We start from the raw sequence: 13,470 nt of genomic DNA, 5'->3' as shown, positions 1-13,470 counted from the left end.
TCATATTGTGACTGTCATTAAAGGTGTCAGTGTAGTTGCTGTTATGTCTTTGTGGCTGGTGACTGTCATCAATGGTGGTAGCATGGTTGCTGAAAGGCCCTTGTGGTTAATAACTGATGCCATTGATTGTATTGTGGCTATAGTGGCCTCATGCTTGGTGACTGTCAGCGCTGCTGATAGAGTGTGTGCTGTGGCATCTTCAGTTTTCAGGTAGGTGCCTCATAACTTTACAGGGAACACAGCATGATATGATTTGACATAGGCAAACTAGAGGGAACAGTTGGGAATGCAGGATGATATGGACATAGGCTAATGTTTATGGTCACAACCAGTTGTGAGGGGACATTAGGGAACAAAAGTGATATAACTGTGGGAAACAACAAGAGAACATGAGGCAAACTTCTCTTCCATAGTCAGCTGTTTGCTGTGAAGGTTTTCAGTAACCTGATGATTTATGACTTTAATAATATCCATCCACATACACCCTTGTATGTAGTTGGCAACAAAACACAGTTCACTGCTGTCTTTAGTTGTATATTTGACATTCTTAAGCCCCAAAAGTTATATTACTTACTTATGATAAATTTTATGGGTCTTTCTTCGTTGGTTTATACTTTCAGGTCAAAAGTAAACCTGAGTATCTCTCATGTAGTCTCCAAGAGACTTACAGCTTTCTGTCTCTAACTGAGCTTGTTTATTTTTTATCATTAATTGCTCTCTTTTACATTCTATTCATCGTGTATCATGTCCAGTGTTTGTAATGAATAGAGTTATCCATGTTGCTAAAGCACTGCTCAAGTAGCCACTTTGTACGTTGAGCTGTATCATCAAGTATCTTCATTTACACTTTCACTCTAACACAAAACAAAATGACTCCTGCATGCATGATCTCTTCTTTGTTCAGTGAAAGAACCTCTTGCCTTCATCAGTTCACTCACAGCATCTGGCCATCTCCCTTACAGTCTACTTCCCTCTTTGACTTTGTCATGTTATGAATAGTATTATAAATCTTCTATAGCCTTTCATTAATAATTTTTCCTGCATGAGCATACTATTTTAGAAGGTGTTCATCCATGCCTCTTTCTGAGTTTTTTGTGACAATTATATTCTTAATGTTTTCGTTTATAACTTTAGATTTTAAATGATTTTTACAATTGTAAATGTTGCAAGTTGTCCATCTCTGCTGCTCCCACTTCTTTCCTGTTAGTGGATAGAAAAAATAAGGTTTCACACCTGTATGTAAGTTTTGGAACAGGTGTTCCATCATAAAGACTTTAAGAATTTTACAGTTAACTTTACATAACTTTTGATTTTTACCTTTCCTTTTTTGCATATATATATTTTCTTCTGGAGAAGGCATATGATAGAGTTGATAGAGATGCTCTGTGGAAGGTATTAAGAATATATGGTGTGGGAGGCAAGTTGTTAGAAGCAGTGAAAAGTTTTTATCGAGGATGTAAGGCATGTGTACGTGTAGGAAGAGAGGAAAGTGATTGGTTCTCAATGAATGTAGGTTTGCAGCAGGGGTGTGTGATGTCTCCATGGTTGTTTAATTTGTTTATGGATGGGGCTGTTAGGGAGGTAAATGCAAGAGTTTTGGAAAGAGGGGCAAGTATGAAGTCTGTTGGGGATGAGAGAGCTTGGGAAGTGAGTCAGTTGTTGTTCGCTGATGATACAGCGCTGGTGGCTCATTCATGTGAGAAACTGCAGAAGCTGGTGACTGAGTTTGGTAAAGTGTGTGAAAGAAGAAAGTTAAGAGTAAATGTGAATAAGAGCAAGGTTATTAGGTACAGTAGGGTTGAGGGTCAAGTCAATTGGGAGGTGAGTTTGAATGGAGAAAAACTGGAGGAAGTGAAGTGTTTTAGATATCTGGGAGTGGATCTGGCAGCGGATGGAACCATGGAAGCGGAAGTGGATCATAGGGTGGGGGAGGGGGCGAAAATTCTGGGGGCCTTGAAGAATGTGTGGAAGTCGAGAACATTATCTCGGAAAGCAAAAATGGGTATGTTTGAAGGAATAGTGGTTCCAACAATGTTGTATGGTTGCGAGGCATGGGCTATGGATAGAGTTGTGCGCAGGAGGATGGATGTGCTGGAAATGAGATGTTTGAGGACAATGTGTGGTGTGAGGTGGTTTGATCGAGTAAGTAACGTAAGGGTAAGAGAGATGTGTGGAAATAAAAAGAGCGTGGTTGAGAGAGCAGAAGAGGGTGTTTTGAAATGGTTTGGGCACATGGAGAGAATGAGTGAGGAAAGATTGACCAAGAGGATATATGTGTCGGAGGTGGAGGGAACGAGGAGAAGAGGGAGACCAAATTGGAGGTGGAAAGATGGAGTGAAAAAGATTTTGTGTGATCGGGGCCTGAACATGCAGGAGGGTGAAAGGAGGGCAAGGAATAGAGTGAATTGGAGCGATGTGGTATACCGGGGTTGACGTGCTGTCAGTGGATTGAATCAGGGCATGTGAAGCGTCTGGGGTAAACCATGGAAAGCTGTGTAGGTATGTATATTTGCGTGTGTGGACGTATGTATATACATGTGTATGGGGGTGGGTTGGGCCATTTCTTTCGTCTGTTTCCTTGCACTACCTCGCAAACGCGGGAGACAGCAACAAAGCATAAGAAAAATAAAAAAATAAAAATATTTTCTTCAGATTTCCAGTGACATCCTTGTTTATCATCTATATGGAATATGTAAATTCTGTGTAAAGAATTGTAAATGGCTTTTATATGTATCTTCTTACAACATCCTAATTCTGAATGATGATGTGTGTTGTCAGTCTACCCAACTCTTACTTTGGTTCACCTAATGAAATAGCATCATCTAAATACAGTTGTAGTTGCCTATATTTTTTCCCATGACTAACTTACAGAGGTGAAGATACCATGGATTGGCCATGCAAGGCAGTGGCTCTCTTTTCTTGTCATGTATGACCATAGGCATATGCCACTACCACCCAAGCATTCAAGGACAGCCTGACTTTTTGTTCGATCCATTCTAAGGATGCAGAGTTTGGTTCACTGTCACCAGTATCAGAAAAGCTCTATTTTTGTTCTGCTTCCATAAAGTTTGTCTCACTTAGATGAGTAAAAACCAGCTGAGCATTCCTCTGGTTGTTAACTCAGTGGATTTCTAGATGTTAGACTTAGGCATGGTGTAATTCATGTAGGCATGGTGTAATTCATGGTAGCACCATTGGCCATCTTAGAAATTTCTTGCTTGATGCCTGGATGTATACTATCTGTTGACTTTTTGAATATTGTGTTTAACTTTAGAGACATTTTTTATGGATCTGAAGTTCACTTGTATAGCATTTCTTTATTGAAAAAAGTTAGTTGACCGTTGATTGTTGGAAACAGTATTATATATATCTGTATGAATTTACTTGATTTAGTCCATCTTTAAGCAACTCCTCCTCACATATATTTGCTTGTGACCCAAGTAGCTAGAGAGAGTTTCTCTCTTCACAACTTGCCTTTTTGCAGCTGTTCCACTCTCTGTAGATGGGTAATGGAGTAAAGGATAATAGGAAAGTAGATAGACTATCTCCTCTGTTGGTTTTCATCATGGTCACATACATTCCACTTTTTATCCCTGAGGATAGGGGAGACAGAATACTTCCCAAATAGTCCTTGCATGTTGTAGAAAGTGACTAAAAGGAGTGGGAGCAGGGGGCTGGAAATCCTCCCTTACTTGTTTTACTTTTCCAAAAGAAGGAACAGAGGATTATCCCACTAAGACTTTGTCTTCTGTTCTTGCTGCTACCTCACTAATGTGGGAAATGGCAAATGTGTATAAAAAAAATCCACTTTTATCTTAGATTATTTGATGTTGTCTGTGGGGTTTTCAGTGTGTATAGTGAGCCATGATGGTGTTACCCCTTAATTTGAGAATTTATAGTGTATTTTCCAGAGTTATGCATAGTTTGTTGTTTGGAACCCCCCAATGATCTTTCTTTGTTTCCTCAGGCATGGTTGATATTGTTAGCAATGGGGCAAGTATGGACAATGGTTTCATGCAAATGTTGACCACCATTTTTGATGGAGGGTTTGCATTTTATCTTGAACCACATAGGTGCATAAACTTTCATTATAAATTCAGATAGTATTTGCAAAGTATTTGAAGGCTCAGATGTTTTAACATAGAGAGGTAGAACTTGATTTGCTGTTGTCAACCACTGTGAATGAGATATTCTTCCTGGATTACCATGTGATACTGCATCATACAATGTGCCTTTAGAGATTCCTTGATAAATATCAAATAAGTATTTTTGATTGGTACTCAGTTCATCAGGGTCTACTTCAGTTTCTTGTGATTCGATAGCCTTTATATAAAAGCTATATCAACTGGAATTTTCTCAGTCTGGTAATGTTTTGCCAACTTGTATAAATCCAATTGGTCCACTTGTTTTACCATCCATTGTTGTGATCAGAGCCTGAAAAGCAATTCATTAGCATGAAGCTGGCAAACAAGCCATTGCAATGGCTTGCCACTATTTTGTTCTAGAAGTGTTATTACTCCATTTTTAGGGCCTGTATTTACAGCAGTGCCATTGCATGCAATTGCTCTCAAATATGTTAGATCACCATCTGATGAAATGAGAAAACCTTGCATTTTTTGCAATATCACTGCCATTACTGGAATTTGGAGTAACATATGTAATAAATTTTGAGCCTGGCTTGTTAGAAGACAAATATGCTCTTCATTTACAATGGTTTTTGAAAATTTGCTGTCTTTTTGTTCTCTGACAATAATTTTATCCTTGTGCCCATTAAAGTAAATGGCAAAAGGGTTAGTTGTGTCCATCTCACTGCACTGTTGACTTTCATTGTGTGCTTTTTGCCTTTCATGGCAAATTTTGTTTTTGTAAACAACTAAATTGGTATTGCTTCCATCAATTTCACCTGTATCTTGCAGTAGTGAACTGGAAATAGTTACTGCTGACCTGTCTAATACACCTGTTCCGTCACAAGTACATGCTATATCTGAGAGATTAGAAGTTAATTTCTTTTTATTGAAATCTCTCTTGGCACTAGGAGGTAACTCTGTTCCATAGTCTGATGGTTCATGTAAGTTTGTCTCTGATTCTGAAGATGAAGTAAGAACTACGAGAGATGAAGATGAATGGCCAAATTCAATATCTTGTTGATGTTTATCCTTAATTTTGCATTCAGACCTTTTTCTAATTCTCAAGCTTTCTTGACTTCCTACACCTCCAATTATCATATTTCTCTCTGACCTTTGATCTGTCAAAAATTCATGTTCATTTCTAGGAACTTTCTTTATGGCTAGACAGTTATAAGAATTCAAATTTGAAAATTTACAAGCAGCATGATCTAAAAGCTCTTTTGCTTGGCTCTGAAATTCATTGAGCTTCACTTCTTATGAGGCAGTATCTTTTCTTCTTTATAGTGATATAAAAGTCTTATATTTTGTGTGATAAATATTGATCATATCTCTAGTTGCTTTTTTGTTACAATAGGAATTGATGCTGATTGCTAGATTTCCATGATGAAATCAGTAACTACATCACAAATTCCTGAAAATGCTTGTTCCTTTGAAGTAGAGAATGATATTTTATTTTGCTCCAACTGGCATGTATTCATCAAATTTCCTTATGTTGGTAAAAGTTTGTTTCAGTTGTTCTGGTTGACCAAATATAGGGCACTTAGTTGCTTGCCTAGTACTGCGGCTTGCCATTTCACTGATGAAAATAACATATAACACCATTCCTCTAAGAGCACTCGAATGTGACTGAGTAATGAGCTATCCCCTTGCTAGTTGGGCCAATGAAATCCAAGCTATCATGCACCTATCATGTGACTGACATGAGGCATGCGAATAAAGGACACATAATTGGCTAGTTCCTATGAGGAAATAATGTTCTGTGCATAAAAGATGTTTACTGTAACCATTTAATGGGAAACTTCTTCGATTGGGATAAATACTAAATTTTGTGCATATGGGTGAAATAATCTATAGCTTTCATCACTCATGGATTAGATAACTTGTTGAAATATTTGTCTTAAACTTTTAACGGTATTTAAATGTATCTAAAACATCACATTAGTATAGCACCTATGGCTAAAAATATTGCAATTAGATTTTAAGCAATTTTTTAGGATTGGTGGTATTTTTAGTAAAAATGCTATACATATTTTCAATTTCCTTGGGGGCTGAAGGAGTTGTTCAATTCCTTTCAGATTTCAGAAATATTTTTTAATTAAGGATATTTCTATAAAATTTGCTTTACCCCATGAAAAAATAAACATATTTTCAGTTTTAGATTTTTTTCTATAAATGCACCTTTTGGATACCTTAATTTTCAATTTTTGAGCCCCTCGAGGGGACTTAGGGTGTTAGCGCAGAGAATCCGTATTTTTTGCGAAACTTTTTCTCATGGATCCACAATTTTTCTGCACTACCCCCATATGAATATCAAAAACGAGTAAAAATTATCCACCCTGTCGTAAACATTCATACTTGCTCACCTTCATTCATTCCTGACGCCACCTCGCCCCATAGGGAAAAGCACTGCCAACCCTTGCGTGAGTGAGGCAGCACCAGGAAAGACAAAAAAAGGCCACATCCGCCCACACTCAGTCTTTAGCTGTCATGTGTAATGCACTGAAATTGCAGCTCCCTATTCACATCCAGGCCCCACAGACCTTTCCATGGTTTACCCCAGACTTTTCATATGCCCTGCTTCAGTCCATTGACAGCATGTCAACCCCAGTATACAACATTGTTTCAGCTTTTTCGTGCATGCCTTTCATCCTCCTGCATGTTTAGCCCTCGATTGCTCAAAATCTTTTTCACTCCATCCTTTCACCTCCAATTTGGTCTCCTGCTTCTCCTTGTTCCCTCCACCTCTGACACATATACCCTCTTTGTCAATGTGTCCATACTCATTCTCTCCATATGTCCAAACCATTTCAGCACACCCTCTTCTGCTCTGTCAAACACACTCTTTTTATTACCACACATCTCATGTAAACCAGTGCAGTATCATCAGAGAACAACAATTCACTCACTTCCCTGGTGCTCTTATTCCCAACAGACTGCATACTCGCCCCTCTCTCCAAAACTCTTGCATAATAAAGAAATTATACAACCATAGGGCCATCACACACCCTTGTCACAGACTGACCTTCGCTGGAAACCAGTCACACTCCTCTCTTCCTACTTGTACACTTGCCATAAACCCTTGATAAATACTTGTCACTGCATCAGGCAGCTTTCCTTCCACACCAAATATTCTTGACACCTTCCACAAAGCATATCTATCAACTTATCATATGCCTTCTCCAGATCCATAAATGCTACATACAAATCCCTATGTTTTTCCAAGTATTTCTCTCATATATTCTTCAAAGCAAGCACCTAATCCACACATCCTCTACCATTTCTGAAATCTCACTGTTCCTCCCCAATCTGATGCTCTGTACATGCCTTCATCCTTTCAATCAATATCCTCCCATACAATTTTCCAGGAATACTCGACAAACTTATGCCTCTAAAGTTTGAACGCTCAGCTTTATCCCCTTTGCCTTTGTACACTGGCACTATGGATGCATTCTGCCAATCCTTAGGCACTTCACCATGATCCATACATACATTGAATATCCTTACCAACCAATCAACAAGACAGTCACCCCCTTTCTTGATAAATCAACTGCAATACCATCCAATCCCCTCACCTTCCCAGATTTCATCTTCCACAAGGCTTTCACCAACTCTTCTCTCTTTACCAAAAAACTCTCCCTGACTCTCTCACTTTGCATACCACCCCGACCAAAACACCCCACATCTGGCACTCTCTCATCACACATGTTCAACCATCCTTCAAAATACTCACTCTATCTCCTCCTCATTCCATCACTACCTGTTATAACTTTCCCTTTTGCCCCCTTCACTGATGTTCCCATTTGTTCTCTTGTCTTTTGTACTTTATTTACTCCTTCCAAAAACCTCTTTTTATTCCCCCTAAAGTTTAATGATACTCTCTCACCCCAACTCATTTTTGCCCTCTTTTTCAACCCATGCACCTTCCTCTTGACCTCCTGCTGTTTTCTCTTACACATCTCCAAGTCATTTGCACTCCTTCCTCGTAAGTACCATCCATACGCCTCTCTTCTCTCTTTCACTAATAACTTTACTTCTATCCTTTGTAATTTACTCACTACACTTTCTAATTTACCCATCTCGCACCTTTCTCATACCACATGCATCTCTTGCATATGCCATCACTGCTTCCCAAATATATTCCACTCCTCAACCACTCCCCTCACATCATTCTACACTCAGTATTTCTTAGTATTTCTTCACTCAAGTCTCCCCTCACGCCATTCTACACTCAGTATTTCTTAGTATTTCTTCACTCAAGTCTCCCCTCCAAGCTCACTTAATCTCGCCACTCTCTTCTCCCTGACATTCTCTCTTCTTTTTTTGAAAACCTCTACAAATCTTCACCATCGTCTCCACAAGATAGTGATCAGACATCCCACCAGCTGCCCCTCTCAGTACACTGACCTTCAAAAGTCTCTATTTTACATACCTATCAATTAATACTTAATCTGATAATGCCCTTTGACTATCTCTCCTACTCAAATATGTATATTTGTGCATATCTTTCTTTTTAAAATAGGTATTCCCAATCACCAGTGTTATTTCAACACACAATACCACAAGCTCTTCACTATTTCCATTTACAACACTGAATACCCCATGTGCACCAGTTATACCTTCAACTGCCACATCATTCACCTTTGCATTCAAGTCACCCATCACTAATACCCGGTCTCATGCTCCAAAACTGCTGACACTCACTCGCCTGCTCCAAAAATACTTGTCTCAGGATCTTTCTTCTCACAACCACCCGCATAAGCACCAATAATCACTCATCTCTCACCATCCACTTTCAGTTTTACCCATATCAATTTAGAATTTACTCTTTTACACTCTATCACACACTCCCACAACTCATGCTTCAGGAGTAGTGCTATTTCTTCCTTAGCTCTTGTCCTCTCACCACCCTGACTTTACTTCCAAGACTTTCAAGCCATTCTTTCCCTTTACCCTTGAGCTTCATTTCACTCAGAGCCAGGACTTCTAGAATTCTTTCCTCAAGCATAATACATGTCTCTCCTTTCTTCCCCCTCTTGGTTACATCCACACACATTCAGACATCCGAATCTGAGCCTTCGAGGAGGATGACATCGACAGCACATCAACCTTGGTATACCACATCGTTCCAATTCACTCCAATCCTTGCACTTCTCTCAACCTCCTGTATGTTCGGGTCCTGATCGCTCAGAATCTTTTTCACTCTATCCTTCCCCCTCCAGTTTGGTCTCCCACTTCTCCTTGTTCCCTCCACTTATGACACATATATCCTCTTTGTCAATCTTTCCACAGACAAAGGATGTATGGTCTGCATTGCTAACATTGCTACTAAGGGCAGTCATTTGTTTTCAGCATTGCCACTCATACCATCAGAGGCAAACCAAACATGTTTATATTTTTCTTGTCTCCATTAGAAATTAATGATTTCTTGGTCAATTGTGTACTTTATTTTTCATGTATGTAAGTGACTTTCATTTCCCTGTGCTTCATAGGAAAGGGCGAAGAAAGAGCTGTTGCTGTTTGTGGAAAATGTAGTATTAGTGCAAATAGCTCAGGAATGGTTGAGATGGTCTTGGCCTGGGACATGCCCCAAATTGTGTTCAAGAGCAGAGGAGTTACTCACACTAGGTAAGGATAAATAGTACAGACATTTCTCTCATAATCATTATTATCAGTAATTCATTGATCTAAGTTATCTCAGTGACCCAACCAAACTGACTTCGGAGATTTTAACCAATCCACCCCTCACAGAGTACTCTCTCATCCCTTTTCCTCTCTGTGTGTCTCCTTTCTCTAAGTTTTATAAGCATACATTTATTGCAAGAAAATTTCTTAACTGCAGTTGCAGCACATCTCATTTTTCACTGTCCTAGCTTTCTTTTTGCACATATACACCCTTATTTCCTTCCTGTGCTTCTTTCTCCAGTGTGTCACTTTACAGTGACCTTTCGTGAAACCTTCCAGCACTCAGACTTGTAGCTCATTTTTGTAATGTATATACTTTAGTTCATCTTTCCAAATCCGTATCTCCTTTTTATGTTCAAATTGCTTGATCTTAATTGTGCAATCCACAACTTATTTGCATTACTTATGCCACTGATAGCTGCTTTATTTGACTTTTTTGATTTGTGCACCACTTAAAACTTTTGTCCTAGCATGACCTGTTGTGAGCATTACCTTCAGAATGCATGCACTTCATAGTCATATAGAGGGATCCTAAATGTTTGTCACATGAGGTGAGTGCTTTCAGCTGAGGTATTGGAACATTGTTGGGTTGTCAACTTAATTGATGGACATCAGGTGAAGTATCACAAATGGAAAAAAGCAAGAACAGTAAGAAATAGTGAAGAGGGCTTTATGGAATGGTAAGAAAGTTTGGTGTTTTGATATTGCCTTTTTATTTGAGGATTTTTCAGTGTGGAGGTAACTAACCAAAGTGAAGAAAATCTCTTCTCTTCTCTTTTACCATAACATATACCTTTTTACCACAGTCAGCTGATATTACCTACAAAACCTGTCTTAATTTGTTATTGATGGTGATTTTACCAGGTTAACCGTCAGCAATGCCAATAGCCTAGGGCTTCTAATCTTCGAAGGCACAATGTTCTCTTTGTATTGAATATTATGGTGGCTGACCTAGGTTGACGAACAGCCATGTCAGTTAACACATAGCTGTTAATCATTCCAGGTACAATATTCTTCTGTTTTTAAGATTATGATGGCTTTACTGATAGCTGTGCTATTTGATCCAGAGCTACTAATCTTCCCAGGTATATATTCTTTTTGTCTTTAGCATTATGGTAGTTTGACGAGGTTGCCTTGCACCCAGGCCAGAAATCGTGAGTTACAAGTTTTCCCAGCTGCAATATTCTCTTTGCTTACATCATTGCTTGTATGTCTGGAAATATAATAGCTCAGGGGGTGATATACTGGAATCATTAAAGATAACAGGTACTTAGTACTGGGAACAACATACTTGAGTTAGAAGCTTACAACAGGTTCGTGGCTCATGGTGTAACAAACTTGAGTTAGAAGCTGGAAACTGTAGCTGACAACAGGTTCGTGGTTCAGGGAGTAACATAATGGAGTCAGAACTTTAGACTTCAGCTGACAACACAGGCCCATGACTCATGAGTTGATATATTGGAGTCATAATCTGATGAGTAAAGCATACAATAGGTTCATGGCACAGGGGGCAACATATTGAAGTCAGAACCTAAGGACATAAGCTGAGAACAGTTTCCTTGTAGAGACTGCAGTGCTTATCTTCCTTAGCTACACATAACAAGTTACAGTGACACTACAAACCTGAGAACCAACCAGGACCTCTTGTTTATGAGAGAAGCTTATACTGAAGCAAAACAGTTATATAGCAGATATAGGGCAGCTGTCTGTGATTGTTCATTGATTCTCCGTTAAGGAAGAAATGTTACCAAACCAAGAAAATCTTGTTGGGAGCCTCCTTTCTTTTACTGTTTGTTTACATTTCTGCAGCCACCTTCACACTTTAAGCCTGTTTATGGCCTGTTCCATATGCAACCTCCTTACTATAACCCTGCTTGTAGTGTATAATACTTGCCACCTCCACACTTTAGCTGACCCTACTTGTGAGTCACTCATGCCACTTCCACACAGTAGTATTTTTTGTAGTATGTGACATGTGATGTCCAGTGTAACCATGTTTGTTGTGTATCACACTTGCCATTTCCACCCTGTAGTCCATATTGTATACTTGCCATCTCCACACTGCAACCAAGATCTTGGTGTGTGATTCTTGCTTCCTCCACATTTGTAGCATTTCTTGTGTGGCACACTTTTCACTTTCACATTGTAGCTCTGCTTGTGGTGTGTCATACATGTTACTTTCACTTTATTGACCTGCTTATAGTGTGTCACTGTCAACTGTGAAGTCATGTATGCTATGATCTCTCCTAGTTCTCAGGATTTTGTCCCCCTCAATCCTAAAGGTAGTACCATATTCCACATTCAGATGTTTGTTCTTGCATTGCTTTATTGTGTGATCTTCATGTATTGCCAGGGAATGAGATTAAATGCAATAAAATCACTGTTCTTGATATTGCACTTGATATTTGCTAGTTATGGGGACTATTACCATGGCCACCCCCCTTGTGGGAGTTCTAGATGGGTACAGGTGCTGGAGATATAGATAGATAGGTAGATATTACTTTCCCATTTGTTATCTCCTCCCTTTATATGAGAAGCAATGGATGTACTTCATTGAACTATCTGTCATCCCATAGACGATACACTCGCTGGTTTGGTGATGAGCAGACTGCAGCACAGGAGATGGCTGCCTATGCCCTCCACCACTATAGACAGTGGGAGTCTGATATTGAGGCCTGGCAGAACCCCATCCTTCAAGACAAGTAAGCCCACTTACGCTTTTCATTGTATTCTGTTTCTTCCATGATTAGAAATTCTCATCGATACCAGACCTTGAATTTAAAGTTGATAATGGGAGAAAAAGAAAAAGAGTTTAAAGACAAGGGACAGGAAAAAAGGATTGGTATATGTTGTCTAGAAGGATGAAATAATTTAGCCTATGGATCAGTTTTACTGAGATTGAAAGAAAGACTAGCATTCCAGACAGGAAGGGTGTAAAGTGGTTCTAGGCATCACTTCATCACTCATGAGTCAGGATGATAGTACTTCTTTGGATGGCTGTGTTTTTGCAGTCTGCTGTATACTTAGAGTATATTTTGTGTATTGTGCAACTTTTTTTTTTTTTTTTTTATACTATTCGCCATTTCCCGCATTAGCAAGGTAGCGTCAAGAACAGAGGACTGGACCTTTGAGGGAACATCCTCACCTGGCCCCCCTCTCTGTTCCTTCTTTTGGAAAATTAAAAAAAACTGAGAGGGGAGGATTTCCAGCCCCCCGCTCCCAACTTAGGTCATGCAATTAAGATATGTGTGCTAAAGGATATGGTGAAAGATTATTTTATCAAAGTTGCCTGGATTGCATGTGTTGATTCTACCACAATTACTCTTTTTGGATTTTTGATGTTTACCAGAAATGCCCACTTCATATTTGTAACAACACTGCCTCAACTTTCCTCTTTGTGATTAGCTATTTATACTGTATGGGGAGGAAATTTTATATTTGTGGGGCATTGAACATTCTCTGCTATCATTATTTCTTCTTATATATTCACCATTTCCCTCATTACCGAGGTAGCATCAAAAATAGACGTCTAAGCCTTAGAGGGAAAATCCTCACTTGGTCCCCTTCTCTGTTCCCTTTTTTGGAAAAGTAAAAACTGGAGAGGAGGATTTCCAGCCCCAACTCCCACACCTTTTAGTCACCTTCTACACTACACAGGGAA

At 39.2% G+C, this 13,470-nt stretch overlaps 1 protein-coding gene across 2 annotated transcripts in view; it reads left to right on the top strand.

Annotated features, from left to right (window-relative positions):
- LOC139755091 (non-lysosomal glucosylceramidase) overlaps nt 1-13,470 on the top strand; it is a 135,126-nt gene that overhangs the window by 68,481 nt on the left and 53,175 nt on the right. For both annotated transcript variants that reach the window (XM_071673206.1, XM_071673207.1), the window contains 2 exons: nt 9,617-9,752; nt 12,386-12,511. In XM_071673206.1, the coding sequence (XP_071529307.1) occupies nt 9,617-9,752; nt 12,386-12,511 (262 nt within the window). The remainder of the gene's footprint in view (nt 1-9,616; nt 9,753-12,385; nt 12,512-13,470) is intronic.

This window comes from Panulirus ornatus, chromosome 18 (assembly GCF_036320965.1).
Source record: "Panulirus ornatus isolate Po-2019 chromosome 18, ASM3632096v1, whole genome shotgun sequence".
NCBI classification, from domain to species: Eukaryota; Metazoa; Arthropoda; class Malacostraca; order Decapoda; family Palinuridae; genus Panulirus; species Panulirus ornatus.
Note: the sequence above shows the minus strand (reverse complement) of the source record. Positions and strands in the feature narration are given on the sequence as shown.